The 24,777-nt window shown below is 41.7% G+C and overlaps 4 protein-coding genes across 6 annotated transcripts; 3 read left to right on the forward strand and 1 right to left on the reverse strand.

Annotated features, from left to right (window-relative positions):
- Positions 1-299: 299 nt before the first annotated feature.
- Positions 300-1,811, forward strand: LOC115675903 (EPIDERMAL PATTERNING FACTOR-like protein 2). 3 transcript variants are annotated; one of them, XM_056317131.1, is made up of 4 exons: positions 300-765; positions 832-1,013; positions 1,125-1,150; positions 1,259-1,811. In XM_056317131.1, exons 2-4 carry the CDS (start codon positions 905-907, stop codon positions 1,556-1,558), a joined length of 435 nt encoding a protein of 144 aa, XP_056173106.1. In that variant the 5' UTR covers positions 300-765; positions 832-904; the 3' UTR covers positions 1,559-1,811. The 3 variants fall into 3 exon arrangements, with proteins under 3 accessions (XP_056173106.1, XP_030454570.1, XP_056173107.1); XM_030598710.2 differs by having other exon boundaries at positions 888-1,013; XM_056317132.1 differs by having other exon boundaries at positions 940-1,013.
- A 5,768-nt stretch (positions 1,812-7,579) lies between these two features.
- LOC115675902 (uncharacterized) lies at positions 7,580-8,881 on the forward strand. Its single transcript, XM_056317130.1, has 2 exons — positions 7,580-7,708; positions 7,820-8,881. The coding sequence occupies exon 2, from the start codon at positions 7,889-7,891 to the stop codon at positions 8,408-8,410; it is 522 nt and encodes a 173-aa protein (XP_056173105.1). The 5' UTR covers positions 7,580-7,708; positions 7,820-7,888; the 3' UTR covers positions 8,411-8,881.
- A 2,497-nt stretch (positions 8,882-11,378) lies between these two features.
- LOC115675904 (50S ribosomal protein 6, chloroplastic) lies at positions 11,379-11,851 on the forward strand. Its single transcript, XM_056317133.1, has one exon. The coding sequence runs from the start codon at positions 11,442-11,444 to the stop codon at positions 11,814-11,816; it is 375 nt and encodes a 124-aa protein (XP_056173108.1). The 5' UTR covers positions 11,379-11,441; the 3' UTR covers positions 11,817-11,851.
- Positions 11,852-12,454: 603 nt separating this feature from the next.
- LOC115675905 (uncharacterized) lies at positions 12,455-14,245 on the reverse strand. Its single transcript, XM_056317128.1, has one exon. The coding sequence runs from the start codon at positions 14,110-14,112 to the stop codon at positions 13,042-13,044; it is 1,071 nt and encodes a 356-aa protein (XP_056173103.1). The 5' UTR covers positions 14,113-14,245; the 3' UTR covers positions 12,455-13,041.
- Between the last annotated feature and the right edge of the window lie 10,532 nt (positions 14,246-24,777).

Raw genomic sequence — 24,777 nt, forward strand, 5'->3', positions numbered from 1 at the left:
GGGGGTCAGAGCAGAACAAATGTCCAAAAATATTATGACGATCGTCTATTCTAAAGAGGGCATAGGACTTTTGCTTGGATTTTAGCACGAATAGGCAGGTTAAAGGCATAGCTCCGTCATGGGCAGACTCAAAGAGAACTTGCAGTTACCTTATATTGCATATAGCTTCTCAGAGCCAAGAAAACCCACATAAGCCTAAGGTCTTAGACACCTAGACCTAACCCCTACTACCTTCCCATTGCATCATTCTTGGGAAATAAATCTCTCTCTCTGTCTCTCTCTCTCTCTCTCTCAGAGAGAGAGAGAGAGAGATGGATTTGGCGTGTTGAAGTGGCAACTGCAGCTCAAATTTCAATCCCTCCTCCCAAGAATGCAGCCACACACATGAACAAATCTTGCGAGAAAGCGAAAGCCCTTTATCAATCTCTCTTTTGTAATTTGGAGTTTCTCTGTCTTTTTTTTTTCTCTGTGAATGTGAATTCTCTTGTCATTTTTTTTCTGACTCCGTTTCTGTTTGATTGATTGGGGGAGATGGGCTCATCGAACGAGGCTTGAGGCTCATTCCTTTTCGGTTGACGTTCTTCGATGATCTTTTGTTCTTCTGGGGCTTTCACTATTGTACTTCACCTTTTTCTCTCGTTCCGCTTTCCACGTTCCGTCGCTGATTCAGAGTGAGAGACAGAGGGATTGATAAGTCCCTGTGCATGCATGAATTCAGGAGCTGGGCATTCAATCAGTCTCCGCAAAAAGCCTGAGCCAGCTTCCGTAAGATCACCCATCTTCTCATATCTCTCCCATTTCCTTTTATATATTCTCCAACTGTTTGTTTAGCCACTCTGCTCGCTCTCTCTCTCTCTCTCTCTCTCTCTCTCTCTCCGTGACCATAGTGAGTGTGTGTACGACAATGGGGAGTATTCAAGAATGGCTATTTTTCCCCAGGAGCGGGCAAACAATGGTCTTTTTGCTCTTGCTCTTTCTGTGGGGTTCGACCCAAGTCTCCTATGTGGCCGAAGGTAATGAACCGAAGCGCCCTTTCCTTAAACTCAATTCAAATTTGTTATCCCACACAAAAGGGGAAGCAAAGCAATAGACTTTTTTTACATTGGTTTATGTCTCTGAAACAGGTAGAGTCATCTCCTCCAAGCTTACGGTACGTAGATAGATATCATACTTCTTTTCCCATGGTGTTCTTTCCCTTGTGATCAGCTCAAGAAAGTGTTCATTCACAACAGAATCGTAATTGGCTTGACATTTGCAGAGAGGAGGAGAGGATGAACAAGAGAAGGTGATGCTGATGAAGAGAATGAGGTCGCTGATAGGGTCGAGGCCTCCGATGTGCGCGAGGAAGTGCAGCTCCTGCGGGCACTGCGAGGCCGTGCAAGTCCCTTTTGTTCCCCAACAAGTTCGCGGCCCAAGAAGAGGTAGGAGTGCTCATAGCCATATTGCTTCTGCATCCACAAGGGCCACGACTGCTTACTATTCGAGAGGCGATGACATCTCCAACTACAAGCCCATGACCTGGAAGTGCAAATGCGGGGACATGTTTTTCAACCCTTGATCTAAAACGAACTCACCGTCTTCATCTCACAGAGATCAGGAGTATTATATTCAATTTGCCCTTATATGTACAACCCCTTCTTTCTCATTCTCGTTTTCGGCTGTTTCCTCCGATTTTTGTCTTACTATATGGCTTATGTAAAGCTTTCTATCCTTCTCGCGTACAGGTGTTAATCTATTTTATGAGAAAGATTGTGAGACTAAGATCTCTCCCATATGTGTTTATGCAAATGCAAAAGTCGTTTCGTTTCTCTTTTGTTTTCTGTTATTATCTACGTTCTTTTTCCCTCAGTCATGTGACACAAGAAAGAGAAAGGTTTCTATCTCTGATGTAAGAAGGCTGCTCGAGGGAGATGATCTGATAATACTTGCAAGTTATTTCGTGCACACGCGATTAATGAAACATGACATTTAAGAATCTTTTTCCGGTGTTTAGGTAAACTTTCAAATGGTTAAAATGACTGACAATTCCTAGAGATGGGCGACCTATGAAGATGTTGAGCTCTTCTTTTACATCGTGTGGGGTGGGGGGCTCAGTTTTTGTCAGGCATACGAGTGGACCCTTTTCGTATCCTACAAGATTTGTGCATCAGAAAAGCCTGTGGACCTGAGTCAGAGCCACACACCTCGAGTGCATCAAAATACAAATAATAAAAAGAGCAAGTGAAGAATTGCACGAGCTGATTATTCCACGGATCGCGTTCGTGATCATGAGCGTTCGATACACAATCATGCATGAGCGATGGTGAATGCTTGAATGCAACTCTTTGCATGGCCTTTAGCAGGTAACTGGACTAAACATTAATGAAATTACCCTTTACAGGACGATCGGGACGTGAGAAATTGGAGCAAGAATAAAAAGGGCAAAAAAATGTGCAGGCCTGAAATTATACTGTGCACAGTGAAGAGAAAGAAGACAATAAATGCATTACCCAATAATGGCACTGAGGGGGATGAAAGAAGACAACCTCCCATCACCTCTCATCAGTCATGATCGTCGAGGCTGCAAGAGACTGCGATCTGTTAAGTCTGGCATTCACTTCACTCACTCTCTCTCTCTTCAAATCAAAATGTGATTGGAGTTTTCATGGGCAATAACTACTCATGGGGTCACCTCCACCATCTCGTTGCTACTTTTGGGGCCGCATGTCAGTGTCCATGAATATGAATTCTTGTTCAGCCAGCGAATGTGCATTATATACATTGTGCACAGGGTGCAAAATCGTCCAATCTCTTCGAATGTATCTTTAGGCTATGATTTCTAGAAATTTTTCGGTGGGTGCTGCAGCAAAATATTCACTGTTTCTGGTGCGCTCGCATCAAAGTTAGTCGACCCGTTAAGAACAGGCTTTAGTTCAAGGAAACTCTGGCTTAGGGAGAAGAGTTTCAAATTGTAAACGGCTCCACCAGCCTCGGGGGCCTAAGCACTTCCTGGCTAAATTTGGGGAGTCCAGTACAGCAATCCGGCCGCTGTCTAACACCCATGTATTAGCCCAACCTCCTTCTCGTTAAGTGATCAGCAATACTCTGACCCGTGAGAGTTTTAGAAGACAAGGCCTATCAAGGATTCTTGGGAAGCACGCTTATAGGAATATAAAAAGGTAATGATATCAAAGGTAAGTATCTTCCACTTTGACCCTCTTCTTTAAGAAGATTCACTCTCAAAGTTCTCTTTTCTAAATCTTTATTTATTTTTCACTATATCGGAGGGTTCTCTTTAACTTCCTCTAAATTGTGATGTGCAGCCAGTTTAGTCCTCAAGCGATTCAACACAGCCCAACGGGACCCAGAAACTGCACATCAAAAGTGGGTATCGAAAATTAAGATGAAGAAAAAAGAAGTGTAAAAAAGTAAATAACACCAATGAGAATAAACCAATTAAGCCTACAATTGACCAATAGCCAAAACATTAGATTTTGAGCCCTCAATTAAACAACAACCAATTAACGATGAACATAAAAATTGCCATGTACAATTATATAATAACGGTCTAAACAATACCACATTAATCTCTTGGCATTTTCCCTATTAACAATCAAAACCACATAACCATTTATCATCATTTGCAAATGCAGAAACCCTTATTCATAAAACAATAAAAAATCGGTACATGCAAATCATCATTACATAACAATTGCCATGTAATTATAGTGCAAACAATATCGTACTAATTTCTTGGCATTTCCCATGTAAATAGTGGCACCAAAATAATTACATGTTTTTCAACATACAAACCTTTATCTTCTAAACACCATGCAATCATCATTCAGTAGAGAAATTATGCAAATCCATGAATCATCACATGAATTTAACCTTAGACAATCAGTTTTTCTATCACTTAAGTAATTCATATAATTGTCATTTCTAAGAACGTGCCCTGATTAAATTTACCTTAATCATAAACATTAAAACTAATTTCCTATAATTCCATATTTCTGGAAATTGCCCCAATAAAGTTTCTCATCATACAACTTTTACCCCTAACTTCCGATCTTCACTTAATCAAACTATATTAATTAAATTAAACACCTAAGGCCATCCATTTGTTATCTAAGAGATATGAATATCTTATTCGCTCTATAGACATGCCACATATTTCATAAAATTATCAAGACAGCCCGCTTTCAATCAATTATGCAATTAAATCCAAATTTTGATTAATAAAAATGATTGTCTAAATTAGACAATTAATTGCGTAATTAACTAAGAACCAACCATCATAACCATCCTTAACATGTAAACAACCTCCCAAAATTTTCAGTTTTAGTAAATAAGATCTCTAACTTTTTGATATTACAAAATGGCCTCTATTCTACAATACTTATATTTTTTTTACCTGATTTCAATTCCTTTAATTAAAATAATTTTATCATTAACAAATAAACATTTTAATTAACAAATTTTCACTGTTCACTAAGGACTTTGGCTCTGTTTGGTTCAGCATTCCCGAGGGGCTTTCGGGCTCGAAAGTCCCTTGGGAAAATGCTGGAGAGTTAGGCAAGCATTCCCAATGGGCTTTCGGTCGAAAGCCAGCTTTGGGAATGCTCAAAGCTCAAAGCTGATCCAGACCAGCTTTGGGCTTTCAGCATTTGCCAAATGCTGAAATCAATTTTTTTTCTTTTCAAACTACCCTCACTTATTATTTAATATTCCGATTTTGCCCCTTTGTTACTGTTCATCTTTTTTGCGCTCCGACAAGAGCCGACGACATCGGATCCAGACGGCGAAGGGCTGGCGAGGTCGCCCAATCTCAAGCGACGGCCGTCTGAGGTCACGCGACCTCCGGCGATCATCGCACAAGGTCGGGCAACCCCCGGTGAGAGTCCCGTGACCCAAGCGGCGGTTGTCGCTGGATTTGGCTCGCCGGTCGCCGATGGCCGCAGCCCTTCACCAGCTCCGGCGAAGGGTAAGCTTTTTTTTTAATAAAAAAGAAAATCCCAAAGCCCTTTGCAAAAAAAAATTAGCCAAACACTACTTGGGCCAAAGTAGCTTCATAAAGGTTTTTTCTCCAAACGCCATTTACATTTCCCCAAGGGTTTTAATCTAAAGGTATTTGTATTCCCCCAAGGATCATTTGCAAAGTTGAATCAAACGGGCCCTTTGTATGCTGTGATCATGTTTTTGCCCTTGTATTACACAAAATTACTATTTTACCCTTATACATCTGTAGTTCATCTCCAACACTTTTACTCATCAAACTCATAAAAAATCCTTTAAAATCAATCAGCCATGTTTATATTCATGAAATATATAAACTCCATTTGGTTCAGCTTTGAGGAAATGCAAAGGCTTTTGGGTTAAAGGGGTTTTCCAAAATGCAAGTAATATTTGGTAAAATGTATTTTAAAAATTCATTAAGAAGCAATTTTGACCTAAATGCCGTTTGGTAAAAACTATACTTTGTAAATGACTTTTGCTAAAGTTTCTTTTTTCAAAAAAATCTCAAACTATTTGCAAATGGAACTCAACCGTTGGCCAGCCTCGCCTGAGGTCACACGACCTTAAGCGAGGGTGGTGGTGGCTTATCAGTGGCTCGTCGGCCGCTTGCTGATAGCTAAGGCCTTCTCCGGCAAGTTAGGATTTTCAAGTACATTTCTGGAATTATGAAAATTGAGTGAGGGCAAAGTTAAAAGGAATAAAAAAATTCTGTTTGCAATCCGAGAATGCTTCTTTCCAAAGTATTTCCGAACTTTCTGGCCTCTGGAAATGCAATCGCGTCTCGCCAAAGTTGAGCAAAAAATGAACCAAATGCCATTTGTATTTGGCCGATGGATTTTAGAGCCCCAAAGCCCATTTGGAATGCTGAATTAAACGGATTCTAAAGATATAGGAGGAATCAAATTAAAGAAGATGTTAACTACATGTAACTTTCAGGACAATCAATACAGACACTACACTACGAAGAAGAGTCGTACAACATCAACCAAGAAGCCCATTAGATTTTTTTAAAAAAAAAGATCATTCAAATAAGATTCTAATAAAGTTTGAATTTCGAATTCGAATTAGTTTAGATTTCCTAATTCTAGTTTCTGTTTTATAATTGTAAAAGCTTTCCAACCATGTTTTATAAGGCACTTCATAGATTTCCATTGAGAAGCTGTTTAATTTCAGTCATCTGACAAGCATTGTATCAAAAAATGTAAACTATTTGTTCTGATTCAATACTGGTTCTTTGTGGATCCCGTACTTAATTCGAATTTACTGTATGTGTATTGCTTTCTTAACTTGAATTTTACAAAGTCGTTGAGACTTTAATGCATATTCGAACCCATTTGCTTTTGATTTGATGTTGACACAAAAAAAAAGTCCAAATATTTTAGTTGACAGTCTGGTCGATAGAACCCTATTAGAGGTAAAGGAGGAGCGGAAAATGGCCAAGTGTGGAGAGTAATTAGTCGATACAGTGTGACAGGCTGATAAGAAGACTCAATTTACTCGACAGAGGTTTCAATGAGAAATAGTCAGTGCTGGAGCAAAAGGCGATCCATGAGGAAGACTAATTCGGCAAATGGGAAGAGTGTTGGATGTAACCGTCCAGATAGTGGAACTATCGAGTAGTGGAGTTGACAATCTTGGATGTAACTATTTGTAAATTAGTGTTGCTGGGTAGTAAAGTCACGTAAAGCATGTTTAATTTCTTAGTAATCGCATGTGTAGTAAATACCACAAGTGTAAACTATTTAAGGGACCACCAATGAATTATAAAACTTAACTTCTTTTGCAAATTTACCTTGATCTGTACTTTTTGGCAATTTATCTTTCCTGAAATATACATAGCTGGCAACAATTGTTCCTAGCATTCTTACATTTAAATCCTTTGTCATTTATTTTCCTATCTAACATTAACAAATGATTCTTCACAACTTTTTTTAAATTCATATCGATTCATTCACGTTTTAAAAAGTATTTCATCATCTTTTTGGTGAAACAAAAGTTAAATTTGATAGTGTAATTAGCCATCCACCGTCCTCAATTCAGTTTTAATTATTGAATTCATTAAGTTTCTGGCTACCAAAACTTGATAAGATCACACGTAACAGAGCCCTAGTCGAAAAGGCAGTTTTATGATCCGGTCCATAGAAAAGTTTATACCCGGTGGCTGCCTTATTAATTCCCGTAAACGCCGCAGACATATGAAGTCAGAAAAAATGTGTCGGAGTAGGTTCACAAACAACCCTGAATTTCCATTCCTGATGCAATCGAAAGGCGCATAAGAACAAAAATAAGACCGAAGAATTTTCCAATTGAAACAGGAGCAAGCAAGCACCGACAGCGCAACTGTGTGCTTCTAGGCCTAACTTGTACCTAAATTAGCCCGGATCTCTCCCTGTTCTTTTATTTGACTATTTGAGAAGGGACGTCAAGTGTTGACATTGCTGATCCGAATAGCTACGTGTCGATCTTGATGTTTTGAAAAACCAGCCTGAATAAAGACGAAATTAGACTAAAGAACTCGTCCTATCCCTAGCTAAACCCACTAATGTCTTCGCTCCCTCCTTTCCTGTCTGCTTCCTTAGACCAAAACAGCTCATATAAGCCGAACTCATCCGCCGATTGTCAATCCTCATACTCGTGTATCTAACAGCAAAAGGAAAGGGGTCTTCATTCATCCAAAACTATATCTGCATTGGAGCCTGTGATTCCATTACGAGTATGTATCGTCGCAATCTTTCTTCTCTCTTGCCCTCCTTGAATTGTTGGCATTTCAGTGTGTATGATGTTTCGGAACCGTAGCAAATGATACTTTTGTGGATACTTTCAGGTCAGGTTTTCCATCTTGTTGCGGAGAGCTAATTTCAAGCAACATCAACATTAGGAAAATTCAGTGACCATGTTGAGACAGCTATCCGATAGAAACCAAAGGACCAGGACCTTCGAGCCAAGACACGTGACTCTCGTATGTCTCCTCCTCCTCCTCCTTGTAATCTGCTTTGGGTTGCTTTATGAAGTGAAGCCATCTTCCCTCAAGAACCGTCACCGCGAGATCTCGCCGTTCGGGAGGAAGGAGCTGCGTCTTCCAGTCACGGGCCGAGCTTCGAGGAGTGATAAAATAGAAGAGAAGGAAGAGGGAGCGGGAGGAAAGAGAGGAGAAATCGATGAGCTCCAAGAGAGCAAGGTCGACGAAGAAGATAGTGAGGTTGGAGACGATGAGATAGACTTTGCGAGTGATGGAGAGGTAGAGGAAGAGGAGGAAGAGTTGGAGGAGATGGATGATTTGGTCAACGAAGAAGAAGGATTGGAGGAGGAGGAAGATGTAGAGCGAGAGGTGGACGGGATGGGAAAGCAAATAGATGGTCCAAGCCGTGCCATGGAGGAACGTGCTTCAAGTGAAGGAGAAAAGAGCTCTCTCTAAGTTCCGATGATTGGTTTTCAAGTTCCCAGTTTCCAACTTCTGTTTTTCCATGTGTTTGTCTAACCGTAGTTTCACTTGTATATAGACTTAAACACCTTGTAGCTTTCATACTCTAATCTCTCGTACGCAATCGTCAAGAGATTAGATCCTAGAACCCTAATCAGGATGTTCATGGGTTCGTGATGACGATTACGGTCCGGAAATTCGAATTACCCTTAGGGTCTTGAAACTCAAATCGTGATAGCAATTTCAATTTCATGTACTTGCATACTTTTGCCGGTGGTCAAAGATACCTGTGGTACTCTTTGAGATTGCCGAGGAGAGTCGAGGCAATCTTGGAAAGTATTACAATGGGAGAGATAGAGGTGGGGGCGTGACTGTGATGGAGTTGCGAAATGACCTTTTGAACCATTGAATGGTACGGATACTACTTTTAATTTTTCAAAAAGTAAGGTCGTGGTGTTCATACCATCAAGATAATTGGTCGAGTGGTTTAAGATTTGCTTGCGGTCCACGAGATCACGAATTCGATTCATACCGTGAGCAAATCTTTAAACAATTTGTGCTGCAAGACCTAGTTGTGGCATATCCCTTTGTAGAGGGCTGTAACGACGGGCTAACCAATCAACTCGACGTGTTTGAAAAACCAACCCAATTTTTAAAAAAATCACTGTTCATGCACTGTTCGGCACGATTCATGTACCGTTTGGCACTACCAAGAGTGAATGACAAATCTTTTAAAAGTGATAGTATTGTTTTGAATTAAATAGCAACAACCATCTAGAACTTCGAGTAAGAATACAAAAGGCATCCCTTCCCCTTTTGCGTTTTTAGGGCACTAAGTTCCATTAAGACTTAGAAGCGTAAGGAGAAACTTTAACCTTTTGAAAAATGAGTTTGAGTTTAATCGGGAAAAACTGCGTAATTAATCTTAAATTTATTGTACGAATGTCATCTCAGTCCTAAATTTTGCAATCTTGCTAATGTAGTCATAAACCTTTGTGCGAAATTTTTAATTAACTTTTTCAGTTAATTTTTGTCAGAAATCGCTGATGTAGTGGTTCGGCCAGAGCTGGCCATCTATGGCACATCAGTGATTTCCGATTAAAATTGGCCAGAATGACTATATTGTAATTTCGAGCAAAATTTTAAGACTAAATTGATAAAATTGCAAAAGTTTAAAACCGAATTGGCATGCATGCATACAACATATTTAGGACTCATTGGACAATTTTCCCAGTTTAATTGAGTTTGAGTTGATAAAATAACTTGTTTTACGAGTAAGCTTAAACTTGAAAATTGTAACTCAATTAAGCTCAAACCCTGTATCTCGTGTTAGCCCCAAAACATGTCAAATTGAAAGTTAGCACTCTTTTTATGGATTTTGCTCGGGTTATATTTTTGGGTAAAAAAAACGACTCCTTTCATTGCTCCGAGTGAATCCAGAGTTACAAATCAAGTGAGCATTAGAACATAAATGGTCCCACAGAGTTCGCGAGGGGTGAGTAGTCCAATTACAATATAGATTCTTCCGTCTGTGGGGGATTTTACTTGGGTTTGACTCGATGAAAGTCGGCCTGCTTTTCAGGATGTTGCTTGTGCTCGAGTCTCTTGATTACCACCTTACTTTCTGAAATAAACTATAAATAAGTCCTTTGCCTAAACGGGAATCTGAAAATATTGCACAGATTACACGAATGGGGGCAAACTTTACTACCAAAAGAGCCGGCAGATTTGATTAAATTGACTCCCCTCACTGAACAAAGAGAGGCAGGTTACGGAATGAATTCGTATTGTCGGCAATAACGTCGGTCCATTCTCGATTTTCAAACATTCGAAAGATATGTACCGTCCTCAATTGTTCGTATATATAGTAAGACCGTAAGATCACCGTCAACTCACCTCAAGAGATTGTTAAACAAAGTAAAAGCTTTGTCAACTGCATACTTACTTTAGGGACATGCAATTAGCTTCTGATGTTACAAGTACTTGCAATGATATACAAAATCGATCCTGTATCGAATTAAACACACTAACATTTTAGATCGATCTGGTATCCCGTAGCCTGCGTGGCTCTTTATGTCTGGACTCCGAAGTCCTTATCAATTGGCAAGAACATCCAACATGCTAAAGACATTGCGGTCGCCGGCACCTCGTGACATCTCCTACCCTCGGTCTCCCTTTACCGTGAAAACACTCCCCTGTTCTTGCCGACACGCTCTCAATCTATGATCAAGCTACCCGCAGGGTAAAGACGTCGACAATGCCGAGCCGAAACAACTTCTCCTAATTGCTTCTCAACAGGCCAACATCGCCTATGGCGGCGATCACGGCAACGGGCCTAGCCTAGCCTCGCAACCGGACTATACATATAAAGGCAAGACTAAGTTTGCACAACATCATTTAATTAAAGGGCTAATACCACGAAAAATCCCAAACTGGTACATTCGTGACAAATTTATCTTAAATTAATTTTTTCACTACCAAAAACTCAAAAACTAGTACATCCGTGACAAATTTAGCCCCGATTAATTTTTTAACCACTAAAAACCCCAAACTGGTACATTTGTAATAAATTTATCATCCATTAGTTTCTGTTAAATTGGATTAATATCATGAAAAATTATAAATCGGCACATCTGTGACAAACGGGAGGTAAAACCCTAAACTGGTACATTCATCAACTACCACGTGCCATCTAATTTAGTAATTTGACGGTAAAATTTAACGGAAATTAACCGAGGGTAAATTTATCACAGATGTACAAGTTTGAAGTTTTTAGTGATCAAAAAATTAATTTGAAGTAAATTTGTCATATATATATATATATCAATTTTAGAGTTTTTCGTGGTATTTATCCTTAATTGAACCACGGACTGAACCGACCGGCCGTCTTGACCCGGCCCAGCGAAACAAGACCATCAGTGAGAGTACGAGGATAACGTCCCACAAATCCTATCCTACTCGCTCCCTTTTGCTCACCCTCGTTCCTGCAAATCTTCGTCCTGCTTCGACAAAGAAGGAGAGCGAAATGTCCATCTCCGCCGTATTCGGGGCTCGAGTCCCCGTCGCGCCGTCGCCTCCCGCCGGCTCCGCCTCTCCCAGGGCAGCCCCGAGGATCGCCGGCGGCGAGAGCGTCGGCGGGGGAGGGATGGTCTCGATCATAGAGTGCTCGTCGAGGCCCAAAAAGAAGGCCACCGCGCACCACATGAAGACGAGGCCCCGCAAGACTCAGGCTTGGGACATCCGGCGCAAGCCCACCGTCTACGCGCCTCTCCCTCCCCTCCCTCCGGAGTGGAACCTCGCCTCTGGCGGCGGCGGCGGCGGCGATGACGCGGACGCCGCTTCTGGTACTGCTGCTTCTTCTTCTTCTCCTCCTCCTGTTGAGGCTCCACCCACCAGCTAGTTCGAGCTTGTTCAAAAGATGTCGCTTCTTGTTTGTATTTGTTAAAATCTCCCGCGTGGCCACTTGTTTACCGGATTTATATGCTCTGATACCACTTTAGAAGTTCAAGAAAGAGCTTAAGCTTTTGGAGTATTTGATATTATGAGCGGTGTGTAATTTGGTTTTCGTTATTGAATACTTTGCTAATATTGTTGTTGAGTCGGTCCTTGAAATGCATATAAGCTGCATTGTTTTGTTAGGTGGTTGCGCTGATTAGTCACAACCTGTTTGATGATATTCTCGTTAGAGTGAATTGGGACGAGGCTCAGTTAAGGTTTTAAATTTTACGCGTCCCGTGAAGTTCCTGGCAAGTGATACCTGTTAGACTTGTAGATAAATTTGAGCCTGAGGGAGCAGCTGGATAAATTAGCACTTTGAATTGATCATTATAAGAGGTTGCAACTTGCGAGTTATTAAAGATTGTAAACAGAAATTGAGTAACTCAAGATTTTCTGGAATTTAGAGCATATGAAGCTACTCAAACTGAACCTTGTGTTTTGTGAAGGCATAGCTTTTTCTTTGTTGCTTTGGAATCATCAGAAAACATCCTTTCTCAAATACTAGAGAGCAGTGCATGTAATGAAGTTATTGAGGTTGTTCTGAATGTATAAATATGGAAGTGTATTTGAACCCAGTAAACCATCTGAAATTACTGTCACGCTATATTCCTTTCGCTTCCTGGAGTTCCCTTGAAATGGGAAAAGAGAACTGAAAAACTCAAATTACTCCAAGGTCACAGTTGAGGAAAAATAATCTGGCTCAGATTGAGATCCATTCCATTATAAGCGAGAGGAGCGTACATCCACAGCTCATCTGAGCTCAAGAACTGAACCAAGACAACAAAAACACATATTAAGTTCATGTTATGTGTATTTTCTGAACTATTTGTGTGATCCAAATTTTGTTTATTCTCACCTTAATCTGTAACTGCAAGAATTTCACATAATGAACTGCCTCCTCAAGCATTGTGCTAATGTCCACCTGCCACAAAATGCACATAAGTTTTGTGTGGCTTGCATAAATTCTTTCAACTCTGTCCTGAAAATATGTAGAAGCTACTAAACACTTCACCGGGATGCTACCTACCTTGATTCCATTAGGAACAAGGTTTTGTAGAATTCTCAATCGTTCGTTAATCCTTGCTCTACGTTTCTGTGAAATTGGAAGGTAAAGTTTAGAGAAATGATCATATGAATGTATTAAGAGAATGAGCATGGGAAACATGTTTCCAGGAAGACAAACTGATTACCCTTGCATAGAGGCTTTGAGGATCGGTCGCTGAACCCCTAGCAGCTTTGATCTTCCCTATGTTTCCATTTTCAGCAAGTGTTGTTGATGCCTTGAATGGCGGAGTTAGTTCTCCATTGAGCTCTCCAGAATCGCTAACCTCTGAACTGCAAGTGCTTGATCCATTCGGTCTAACATCACTTTCATCTCCACCAGTGTCATCGGACAGTAGCTTCTTTGCATTCCTTGGACCTTTAATTTTCTTTCTCAGCTGCATATAATAAGATTGTTCATGAGGAATAATTCTACACCGAATAGATCCACTTTCATTCTGATATCCATCTGAGAAAGCAGAATATTGAGAAACAAAACTAGAACTTACATCTCTTGAAGTGCGAGGTCTCTTCTTGGTATTCTCTGACACATCAATGCAAGTGGAATCTCCTGCTCCAGCATGAATGTTGTCTAATCTAGAAAACCTCCTTTTGAGTTGCAAGTGCATCATTGGCACGCTAACATCTTCAGGCTGATTATGACCCAAGCTTCCTCTTCTTTCGCTATGCATTTCCTTCAAACACGCACCTTCTTCCATTAGAGTGCCACTCAACTCCGACACAATGGAGTTGCTGTTGCTAACATCCGTCTTGAAAGCATCGGAGAAAACATCAAAGTAGGGAGAGATATCATTAGCTACCAGCGTGTGGTTATTGGAACCGATTCCCTGGCATGTAGACACAACATAACCGTGGCTCTCGCCAGTAAAAGAGCTGCTCTCTTGAGAAACAGTTTGCAGGTTTGAGTCGGGAATGACTAGAGGATAATGCGAGCTCCCACTCATTCCTGCAAAGTCGGTATCGAGTTCAGGATTTACGGAAAAAGATGGGATTTGGAAGTTGTGTTTACTATCGTGCTCCTGAAAAAATGGGTACTGGCCCAAAACATATGGTGTGAAATCAATGAGCTCCTCAGTGGATGCAAATAAGCTCAAAGAATCCCATTCTTCATAAGCAGAAGCTCTCAGGGTGTCCATCTATGCTACTGCTGATATGGGAGGCTCGTTGAAAGAAAGTGAAGGAGAGCTGAAGCTCAGTCACTCTTGAGCTTAGCACACAAACTTGAAACTAATTTATACCCGAGATCAACCAGCTCAGAACAAATGCTACTTACAGATTGACCTCGCATGGATATTAATTTCCCCACTCCTAATAATTGATCTGGTGCAGGCCCTAATTAAACTGTTAGACCAACCACCTCAAGAGTCAAGTATGTGGCCAAATCAAAGCAAACTACAACTCATTTCAGGGACTAGTTCATTCAATAATGAATAGAAATACATTGAAACAGCACCGATGCTGAGACAACTTAAGACTTTCTAAACATGCCATTAACGTTGACAAAAAGGGGCTAAAGCCAATGATTAGGACGTTATGCTATAAATGACCGATTAGTATAAGGAAAAGATAATGCTGAAGAGCCATATAACAGAGCAAGAGCAAGCACGAAGAGAAGAGACTCCTGTGTTTCAACTTCGAAGCTGTGAGAGGACGTGGGAGTCCAAAAGTGAATATAATAAGGGAAAGGCTAGCAGGGAATTCTGTTGGCAGATTAAAGGAATTCGCATCCATGGACGGCCAGTTCGTGGGGATGAGTCGACATTCTTTAAGGAACTCGAAACCCGACAGGATAACCGAAGTACTCGGCTCTTGTTCTCTCCCAGGATGAACTAATTTAAACTGCGGAAGATCTCATGGATCTGCCACCTCCATTCAGTTTACATGCTGAACAATGGTCTGTGAACAGCTGTTGAAGCTGGCCAACATATTCTACGTGGTTAAGATGTTCATTTGGATGCAACAGATTAATGTTTAAAAAACGAACATTTACCCTGCTTACATTTTCAAAGTTGGACAGATATCAAATTGGGACTCATGTTTCGAGAAGCTGTGTTCTTGTTAGGAATCTCATTCAAAGTATTTGTCTCCTCAGACCACTTTTGAGATACATTTTTACTACTTTACTGTGAAATATGTGAAATGGGAACATCCATATCGAAGGATTCATTGCTGCTTTAATAGCTTGAATAGCCATGTGTACTAACCTGTTTGTTTGCGATTTTCAAGAAAGCAAAAAAACAAAACCTTTTATTTTTCCATCAAAATTTAAAATATTTTTTTTTTTTTAAAAAAATATAAAAAAAATTTTTTTTTTTTTTTTTTAAAAAAAAAAAAGCTGTATTGATACGATTATTTTGAGGCTCCACTAGATGATTCATGTTTTAGGTCTGCTTAGCTTATTTTCTCTTATCATCAATGTGGCTAACTAAGTTGGTTAAAATTTACTCTAATGTGACTTGAAACCTCCTTAATCAGAAGTTTGAAATATAAAATTCTTATTCATTTGTGATGTTATTTTGACTTATATTAGTTTGTTAGGCATAAGGATAACTTTGACTTTGCTCCAACTCAAATATGGTGGTGTGACATTAATAAGCGACGTTGTAATATAAACCAAACAATCCGACGAAAAATGTGAAATTTCTTATTCATTTGTGATGTTATTTCAACTTATGTTATTCTGTCAAGCATAACGATAACTTTGACTCCACTTCAACTCGAATAGGGTGGTGTGACATTGACAGGCTTGCTCACAATGAGCAATAGTTGTAATACAAACCGAACGATCCAACAGAAAACGTGAAACTTCTACAACAATGTCAAAAAGTTGTTAACGCCGGTCGCCTCTCCCCACATTTTCTTACTTACGCGAAGAAAAGCATTCTTCTTTTTTTCATGGTTCATGCTTATGTCGATAACCTTTGGCAATAATTTTTCCTTATGATCTCATAGTAGGTATTATTATTATTATTCGTACTTCATTAGGCCTTCGTTTGTCAACATCTTTTTTCTTACTTTTTCTATGACAAATAAAGAACACATACCTAATCAAATAAGTACATGAAATTCCGTGATTTAGCAAAAAAAAAGTACATGAAAATCCGCGTATCTAAAGGAGTGCAACCAACCTTCTACATATCTGAAATAAGTACATGAAATTTCGCCAAATGAAGCTACTTTTTTTTTTATTCTTGATTCTGTTCCAAAACTGATTCTGAACATAAAAAATTTAACAAACGGATTTTTGTTTCCAAACTGATTCTGGGAATAAAAAAACAGAATCGATCACTATTTGGCAAATTGCCAAACATGCCCTTAGAAGCTATGGCTCAAATTGAACAATCCGCAAAAGACGTAAGACCTTTTTAATGACGCCTAGAGGATGACTCCATTAGTCATACCTCCTCGACCCATTTACTAATTAGATAACAAAAACAATCCAAAACGTCTTCCGCCATTCGTTCTTGGAGAACAGCATGCACCGGCCAAATTTGCCGACTTCATTGACATTACTAACAAGAACACCTTAGCAACAAGGAATAAAATCTCCAAGCCACGCCACCGTTGAAGATTCAGGGGAATTATGTATTACCTCTCGGCAACATCGTACCATTTCTTTATTACGCTGTTGACCCACGGATTAACTACAACATTGTGTATGAATTCCGCGAAGTATTCATCATAGTTAACTGTCTGAATATAATCAGTCAAACATTAGATTAAGTTATCTTCCGATGCATGCAATAATGTCTTCAGATTAATTGCATGCGGGCCATTGCAAATACTATGCGACAGTTGTTTCATCATGTCTTCACAAGCTACTCCCTATACAAAAAGATTGATTTTACGGCATACTTCAGAATTTATGTGTTCATTCATTTACTTCGAGTGGCGAGAGCGAGGGTGCGGGGGAGTCCCCGGCGACCCTTGCCGTGGCAGAAGGTCGCCCAAACCCTCGCGCCTGTGTGTGAGGACAGCCCAACCCTGGCTGTGGTGGAGCGAGGGTTCGCGAGACCTCACAATCGGACGGTGAGGGTGTGCTCGACACTCGTTTATCCGTGGAAATTAGCCGCTCAAAAGTGCCATCAAATGGGGGACAAGGGTGAAGAAAAGCATTTGCAACTAACAACATTAGAAAAACATCCACAAAAATGTTTATTTATTTATTTTTTGGTCGGTCACAAAAATGTTTAGACATAAATGGTTATTGATAAAAAAACGTTTTCCATTGACTAATTATTTAAAGCGATACAGGCAATTATTATTAGGATAATTTTTTTCTAAATCATTCATTTTACACGAAATTTCAGTTATAAACCTTTTAATTTTACCAATCGAATCCTAAATATTTTCACTTTTTGCCAATTGTGTCAATCCGGCTAATTTTAGCCAGAAATCGCTGATGTGGTACGTGGCGGCCTTGCCACGTAGGACGAATGGTGCTAACGTGGACAAAATTTTTATAATATTTTAATATTTTTTCGAATTTTATTTAATCTTTTCTTTTCTTTTCTTTTCTTTTCTGTTTTCTTTCTTTTCTTTCCTTGTTTTTTTTTTTTCCAAACCCTGGCTGGTGAGGTTGTTGGCCACAGGCGAGGACCAGCTACCCTCACCTAAGCTGGGCGAGGGCATCACGGCCCTCGCTAATGACGAGCAAGGGCCTCCGCGCCGTCTCTAAGATCCCAGCGAGGGCATCAGGCCACAACGTCCCTCCCCTATGGCTGGTGAGGGCGTCGTGGCCCTCGCCTAAATTTGGGCGTCGTGGCCCTCACCTAAGTTTGGGCAAGGATCGCTGGCCTTGCTTGTGGCTGACAACCTCGCCAACTAGGTTTGGAAAAAAAAAAGGAAGGAAAGAAAAGAAAAGAAAAAGAAAGAAAAAAGTAAAGGGAAGTAAAGGAAAAATAAAATGAAATAAAAATTCGAATTTTTTTTAAAATATTATGAAAAATTGTTCACGATTTCCGGCCAAAATTGGTCCGATAGATTCAATTGGCAAAATGTTAAAAGGTTTATGACTCAATTGACAAAATTGAAAGATTTATGACTGAATTGGCAAAAGTATAATAGGTTTAGGATTTTTTAGACAATTTTCCCGAAGGTTGCCCAAACCCTCGCGCCTGTGTGCAAGGACAGCTCAGCCCCGACCGTGGTGGAGCAAGGGTTCGTGAGACCTCACAATCAGACGGTGAGGGTCTACTCGATCCTCAATTATCCATGGAAAAAAACCGCTCAAAAGAGCCATCAAACGGGGGACAAGGGTGAAGAGAAGCATTTGCAACTAACAACATTAGAAAAATATCCACAAAAATGTTTAGACATTACTGGTTGTCACTAAAAAAGTAATTTTCATTGACTAATTATTTAAAGTGATACATGCGATAATTTTTAGGATAATATTTTCTAAATCATTTATTTTACCCAAAATAAATGGAGCCTAATATCATTAGCAAATCAATAAGGTTGGGGTTGAATAATTTGGGCAACCTTAACATGTGCCTCCTCCTAAGAATGCAAAGTCAACGATTAGAGGCCTTTCATAGGCTCTTAGCGACAATGGAGCGCCCCGATCAGGACATGATCATATAACAGCACGTGTAAGGAATGAGCCTTTGAAAATGATATTGAAACTAGAAAAATCAACTATAGAGGAAAATGTTGTTAGTACGTATTTGTAAGGTTGTCCGACGAATTACATGAAATTTATCACCACAACCCTGTTTTCTTGTAATGTGATTTGATGGTTCATGCATATTGAGCTCATACGAGCCGAGTGCATGCAAGACTTGCTCAATTTTCTTTCTCCCTATGACGACTCCATCCATATCACTTCCTTAATATGACAATTGCCGGTCACTTATTTTTTTTAAGTCAAAACCAAGTTCTTGCGATCCACCTGATCTGGTAGCTCTTTTACACTCAACTTACATGGCCCGAGTGCATGCGAAATTGCTCGGTTCCCTCTCTTATTATTGCATCTCTATCTATATCACTTGCGTAAGACGAAGAAGTCCGAATCTAAATTAGATAACTGCCAGACGAACCTAGATTTAGGACATAATAATGTAGGTATGTAGCATTTGTATATCTTTTACACATTCAACGTTAGAGCACGTAGATAGTCGGTTTGGTTTGGTGGGAAGAGGCCCGAACTTATGCCACAATCCTTGTGTTTTTCTTTAAAGTCTTCAAGCTTGAACTGATAAGGTGACGCATCCTGGATTAGACCTAGGGCGCGCATGGTAACATTTCTATTCCAGAAATCAATTTCTGGCCAGAAATTGATTTTTCTATTTCTATTCTGTAGACGAGTTTCTAAGCAAAAATGTGTGTTTGACAACGACACAAAATTTCTCTTTTGCGGGCGACCGGCGAAGGACGGCGGGTGGCTTCGGGGGGCGGAGGACGGTGGCCGGCGGCGGGAGGCATCCGGTCGGTGGCGACGGATGACGGCGGCTGGCGACGAGAGGCGATCAGCGGTGGGCGGCGGCCGGCGTTGGGTAGTGGAGCATGGCGGCCGGCAGCAAATAGTAGCGGCGGTTGCAGGGGGCGGAGGGCGGCCGGCGTCGGGCAGTGGAGCACGGCGGCTGGCAGTTGAGGACGGCAATCGGTGGTGGGCGGCCGGCGGCAGAGGGCGGCCAACGTCGGGCGGTGGAGCGCGGCGGTAGACTGCTGAGGACGGTGGCCGGTGGCGGGTGACGGTCGGCGTTAGGCGACGGAGGACGGTGGTCGGCGGCAAGAGACGGCTGGCAGGCGGGAGGCAGCCGGGGTCGGACGGCGGAGGACAGTGGTCGGTGGTAAGAGGCAACCGGCGTCGGGCGGCGGAGGACGGTGGTCGGCGGCAAGAGGCGGCCAACGGGCGACAGCGGCGAAGGATGGCAGGAGGCCGCGGTGGGCGGGTTGCGGCCGACGTTGGGCGGTGGCAAACGACGGAGGATGACGCTGGGAGGAGGCGGTCGGTGAAGGACGCCGGCGAGAGGCGACCGGCGGCAATAGCGAGTGGCAAAGGGGTAACCGGCTAGTAGCGAGGGCAAGCGATAAGAAGAGTTTTTATTTCTCATTTCTGTTCCGGAAATAGAAAAGTAATTTTTTTTTACTTCTGATTTCTGTTTCAAACCTATTTCTGAAATAGAAATTTGTTCCAAAAATAGAAAAATGAAAGTGCGTTATCAAACGGATTTCTGTTCCAAACCTGTTCCCGGAAACAGAAAAATAGAAAAACAGAGAAATAGAAATGTTACCGTGCGTGTCCCTATTAGCTCGAAGCCTGAATTCTCTCTCTCTCTCTTGGAAATTTCAAGTGGACAGTTCACCAACTACCCTCGGCCTGTCGAGAAACAAAAAATGCACAAAGTTTTGGGCCAAAAAGCAAAAAGTTTAAAATTCTACATTCTCCTTAAACATTGATAAAAGCCCAGCCCAAATAGAACATTTTTTAAAGCCACTTTCCTAAGTGGTCAGCTCGGTCCAATGAGTGGCGGTCCAGCTTATTACATTGTCATCTTTTACGTTCTTGTGTGTGCCGAGTGTATTGGCACATCAAAGAGGTGATCCACGGTTTCTATGCTCATAGATCCTCTCCTATTTCGTCGGTTCATTGCTTTCCTTTGCAAAAGTGATCGGCCTCGACTTGTCGGAACTGATGACTCAGGGACTCGGCGAGAAAAGATTTTCAGATTTGATGACTTGATCATACATAATGAGAATTTGAGGATCACATCAAAAAGAAAGCAGCTACAATTGCAAGTGCTCCATTTACATATTTTGATGCTAGATCTGTAGGGTCGAGTTGTTTTCTTGCAGTAATTTTCACAATTCAAAATGAGTATTTCGAGGCCTCAAAAAATGGAATCCTATAAATTATCCAGTTTTAAACTTTTTGCATTTGTGCTAATTTAGTCCTAAACCTTTTTTTGGTGTCAATTCAGTCGTAAACATTTTGCATTTGTGTCAATTTAGTCCTAAACCTTTTTTTGGTGCCAATTCAATCCTAAACTTTTTGTATCGGTGCCAATTCAGTCCTAAACCTTTTTTTCTTTGTGCCAATTCAGTCATTTCGGCTAATTTTGGCCAGATTTTGTTGACGTGGACGCCGGCCGACCGGCCACCGGCAATAATTTTTATATTTTATATATTTTATTATTTATTTATTTATTTGATTTTTCCTTCGAGCGTCGACGTGGATAACTTTTTAATAATATTTTAATATTTTTTATTATTTATTTATTTATTTGATTTTTTTCCCTCCCCTCTCTCCTTCCTCTAGCCTGTTGCTGGATCGGCGACTAGCCAGAGGCCAGCGAGGCTCGCCCTCGCTAGCGATAGCGAAGGCGAGCCTCGCCATGGCTAAGCGAGGTTGGACCTCGCCAGAGGCCTTCGTCGTGGCCTCCGGCGAGGGCTCGAGCCTCACCGGCAGCTAGGCGAGGTCGTGCCTCGCCTAGCCATGGTGAGGCTCGCCTTTGCCGGCCTCTGGCCTCTGGCCGGTCGCCGGTCTGGCGACCAGCTGGAGGAAGGAGGGAGGGAAAAAAGAAAAGAAAAGAATAAATAAAAATTTAAAAAAATATTAAAATATTATTAAAAGTTGTCCACGTCAGCAAAATCCGATCAAAATTGATCGAAAAAACTGAATTAGCACAAAGACAAAAAGGTTTAGGACTGAATTGGCATAAATACAAAAGGTTTAGGACCGAATTGGCACCAAAAAAAGATTTAGGACTAAATTGGCACCAATGCAAAAGATTTACGACTGAATTGACATCAAAAAAAGGTTTATGATTAAATTAGTATCAATGCAAAAAATTTATGACTTTTTTGACCTCATTTTCTTGCAGTAACTTTCAAAAAATGGAATCCTACAAACTATCCAGTCCACACCACTTGGCGTGTTGCCGCTGTTGCTCGAGAGGCGTCCATATCCATCACGCACGACTAATTAAGACAATGCTACGTCTATAGCCAGGTGTCAAGTGTACTCTCAATCTGCAAACCTAAAGAAAGATTTAGGTTTCACACGTTTCTTTCCCCCCCAGCTCAAGTCGTATTCTTCGTCAATCAACTATGATTGGATAAGTCTTTGGTGCATTATAGCACACCCCATATACGAATTTGGGATACCAACTTGGATCTTGGTGTCAAGTGGACTCTCGCAATCTGCAATCTAAAGAAAGATGAATGATTCAAGTGTTTCTTTTCCCCAACTCACGAACACTGTTTTATGTGCAAAAGTCATAACTCTTCATCAATCAATTACTACTGGATGAAACTTCGGTGCATTATAGTAACACCCCATCTACGAATTTGGGATATCAACTCAGACTTTGGTGTCAAGTGGACTCTCGCAATCTTCAATCAAAAGAAAGATCAATGATTCACACGTTTCTTCCCCCCCAACTCACGAACGCCATTTTAAGCGCAAAAGTCATGATCCCTCATCAATCGATTACTATTGGATGAAACTTTGGTGCATTATATAGTACCCACCACACCTGAATTCGGGATACCAACTTGGATTTGGGCTTCGAGTTTGACCCGATTTCTTAAATGATTGATTGACATGGTCACAAGATGCAGGTGGTGCGAAGGGCCAATTGCTTTCTCCCTGAAATCTACCCCCATCTTGCGCAATTTGAAAATATAAAAGAGAGAGAGGGTGGAAAGCGAAAGAGGAAAAACCGTGGGTTTTGTCATCGTCGAAGCGTGGATGGGAACCAGGTTCTCGGCCACGTGGCGATAAGCACGAGCAGCAGCGATGGTAAGCAACGACTTCACGCGCCAAACGTGCCCAATCCGCGGACGACAATTTCTCATGTACCTTTTCCTTCGCGTCGATGCATCAGGAAAGTTCTCGACACACGAGAGACCGCGGGTTCGCACTCGAAGTCAGTGGGCTTTTCGGCATAGGAAAATTCACCCTCGATGCAGTACCGTCCGCCATGCTCGTGCTTCGAAGAATCCTCCGCATTTCGTGGCCATCGTAGATGTCGTCCGCCGGGTGTTAGATGAGTACGTATGGAATTAGTCGGCATCGGCGAATTTTTCTTAAGATCGTGAGACTTCAGAGAATCTTATCTTGAATCTACGTGGCAATCAGATTTTTAGCCCTGATGAAGATCCTCGATCTCGATCGAGATCACGAACCCATCAATAAATGAGAGAATCTTTCAGAGTCCATGTGACTACTTAAAAAAAGCCGTAAGCTTCGTCGTATTAAAAATTCCCATCATCCTTGACCCCGGTTATGATAAGAGGAGGCCATGCTTGAATAGAAGGCCTAGTTCGGGAGATTCCGCTATGTGTTTTGATCCGATATGACGAGTCTGTTCGACAAGCGTGCTCTTCGCTCACTATTTCGAGCGGATTCTTCGAATCAAAAAGCTCTTTTTTTTAAGGCCATAACGCCTTAAAAGACGGAGGTTAATGGCCAAAAACGAAGGGGTCTCCGTGTCGGGCAAGCAAACACATATCTTGAACTTACCTATAATAGTCTTTCTCTTAACCCCCTCATGAACCATGTGGCTCAGTTATCCCACAACTGTGGATTTAGAGGGTCAAACATCGATCCACGAAGGGATTTACACGCTCGTTTTCCACGTCTCCGAGGGCCCGATCACTTCGTACTTACGTAGACCCACAAAAGATCAGTCAACTCCTCGTGATCCTCTCGCAAACGAAAAATCCATCGAAAGTTTCGCCGCCCACCGGCGTCCGTCGACACGTGTGAAAGCTTTGCTGATCGGGGGTAGGTCCGAATTTTCTTCGTGCCATTTCATCTGGCTCGACTTCACACGCACGTACCTAGGGGGATGCACAGATCATCAAAATACCGAGGGACCGAAGGAGGAGATGGGTGGTCCTGGTTGCTTTGAGGAAAAGCTACGTGAAAACGAAGGGAGCGGTGACGTGTCCTCCGTAGGGGGCGGCGGGGAGCAGAGCAGGGGCATCTCCCACCACCACCGCCGCCTCCTCCTCCACGACGGCCGCCGCCGCCCCTCCACCCACCCACCCACCCACCCGTCGGGGGTCCACTTTGGACGGCCGACACGTGCGAGCCGGACGTGTGATCTCCTTCGCGTGTATTCTACAAATCTACGCCCCCCGTGCTGCCTCGTACGCCACCGGAACACACCCCGCATCCAATTGAGGCGAGAAAAACGCGCGGAACAGAGCAGCACGAGACGGCTCTGGAGGTTTCTCTCGTTACGACTCCAGCTTTCTTGCGCCTTCTAGAAAGACTAGAGAACATATGCTACGTCGTGGACATTGATGAATGGTCCACATCAATTAAAACGCCGCGCGTTCTCGTCCTTTTTTCCGTAATTTTTTTGGCACTGCGAAACGTATGCTCTCGCTGACGAATGATACTGTTTGACAGCGAGGCTATGAGCACGACCGGGTTTTGGATACTCGGGTCGACTTTAGGCAAGGGGTTCAATGCCGATCGCGCTTTGTAGGACGGCTGGCGTCCATAGTAGTAATTTCCTGAGGGACTGAATTGCTATAAATACAAAAAGAAAAAGTTTGATGACTGAATTGACACAATTACAATAGGCGTATGACTTTTTTTTGGTAATTCTCCTCGTTTGACACCGAATGCAAAGTCTAGTTGATTGCAAATGGGATGCATGTGTGATTTTCGCTATAGATGCTCCCCCCTGCACTCCTAGTGCACTCCGCGCGTTTAACTTGTGCGCACATGATCTCCCAAGACCTAATTACAAGTTCGATTGGAAATTTTTTATGGGGTTCCTCGATCGAGATATTCTAAATTTGGAGAATCGCTCCCGGAACCAAAATATCCAGATCGG

Source organism: Syzygium oleosum, unplaced genomic scaffold, assembly GCF_021117445.2.
Source record: "Syzygium oleosum isolate NSW1041296 unplaced genomic scaffold, Sole_v2.1 Sole_v2.13, whole genome shotgun sequence".
Taxonomy (NCBI): Eukaryota; Viridiplantae; Streptophyta; class Magnoliopsida; order Myrtales; family Myrtaceae; genus Syzygium; species Syzygium oleosum.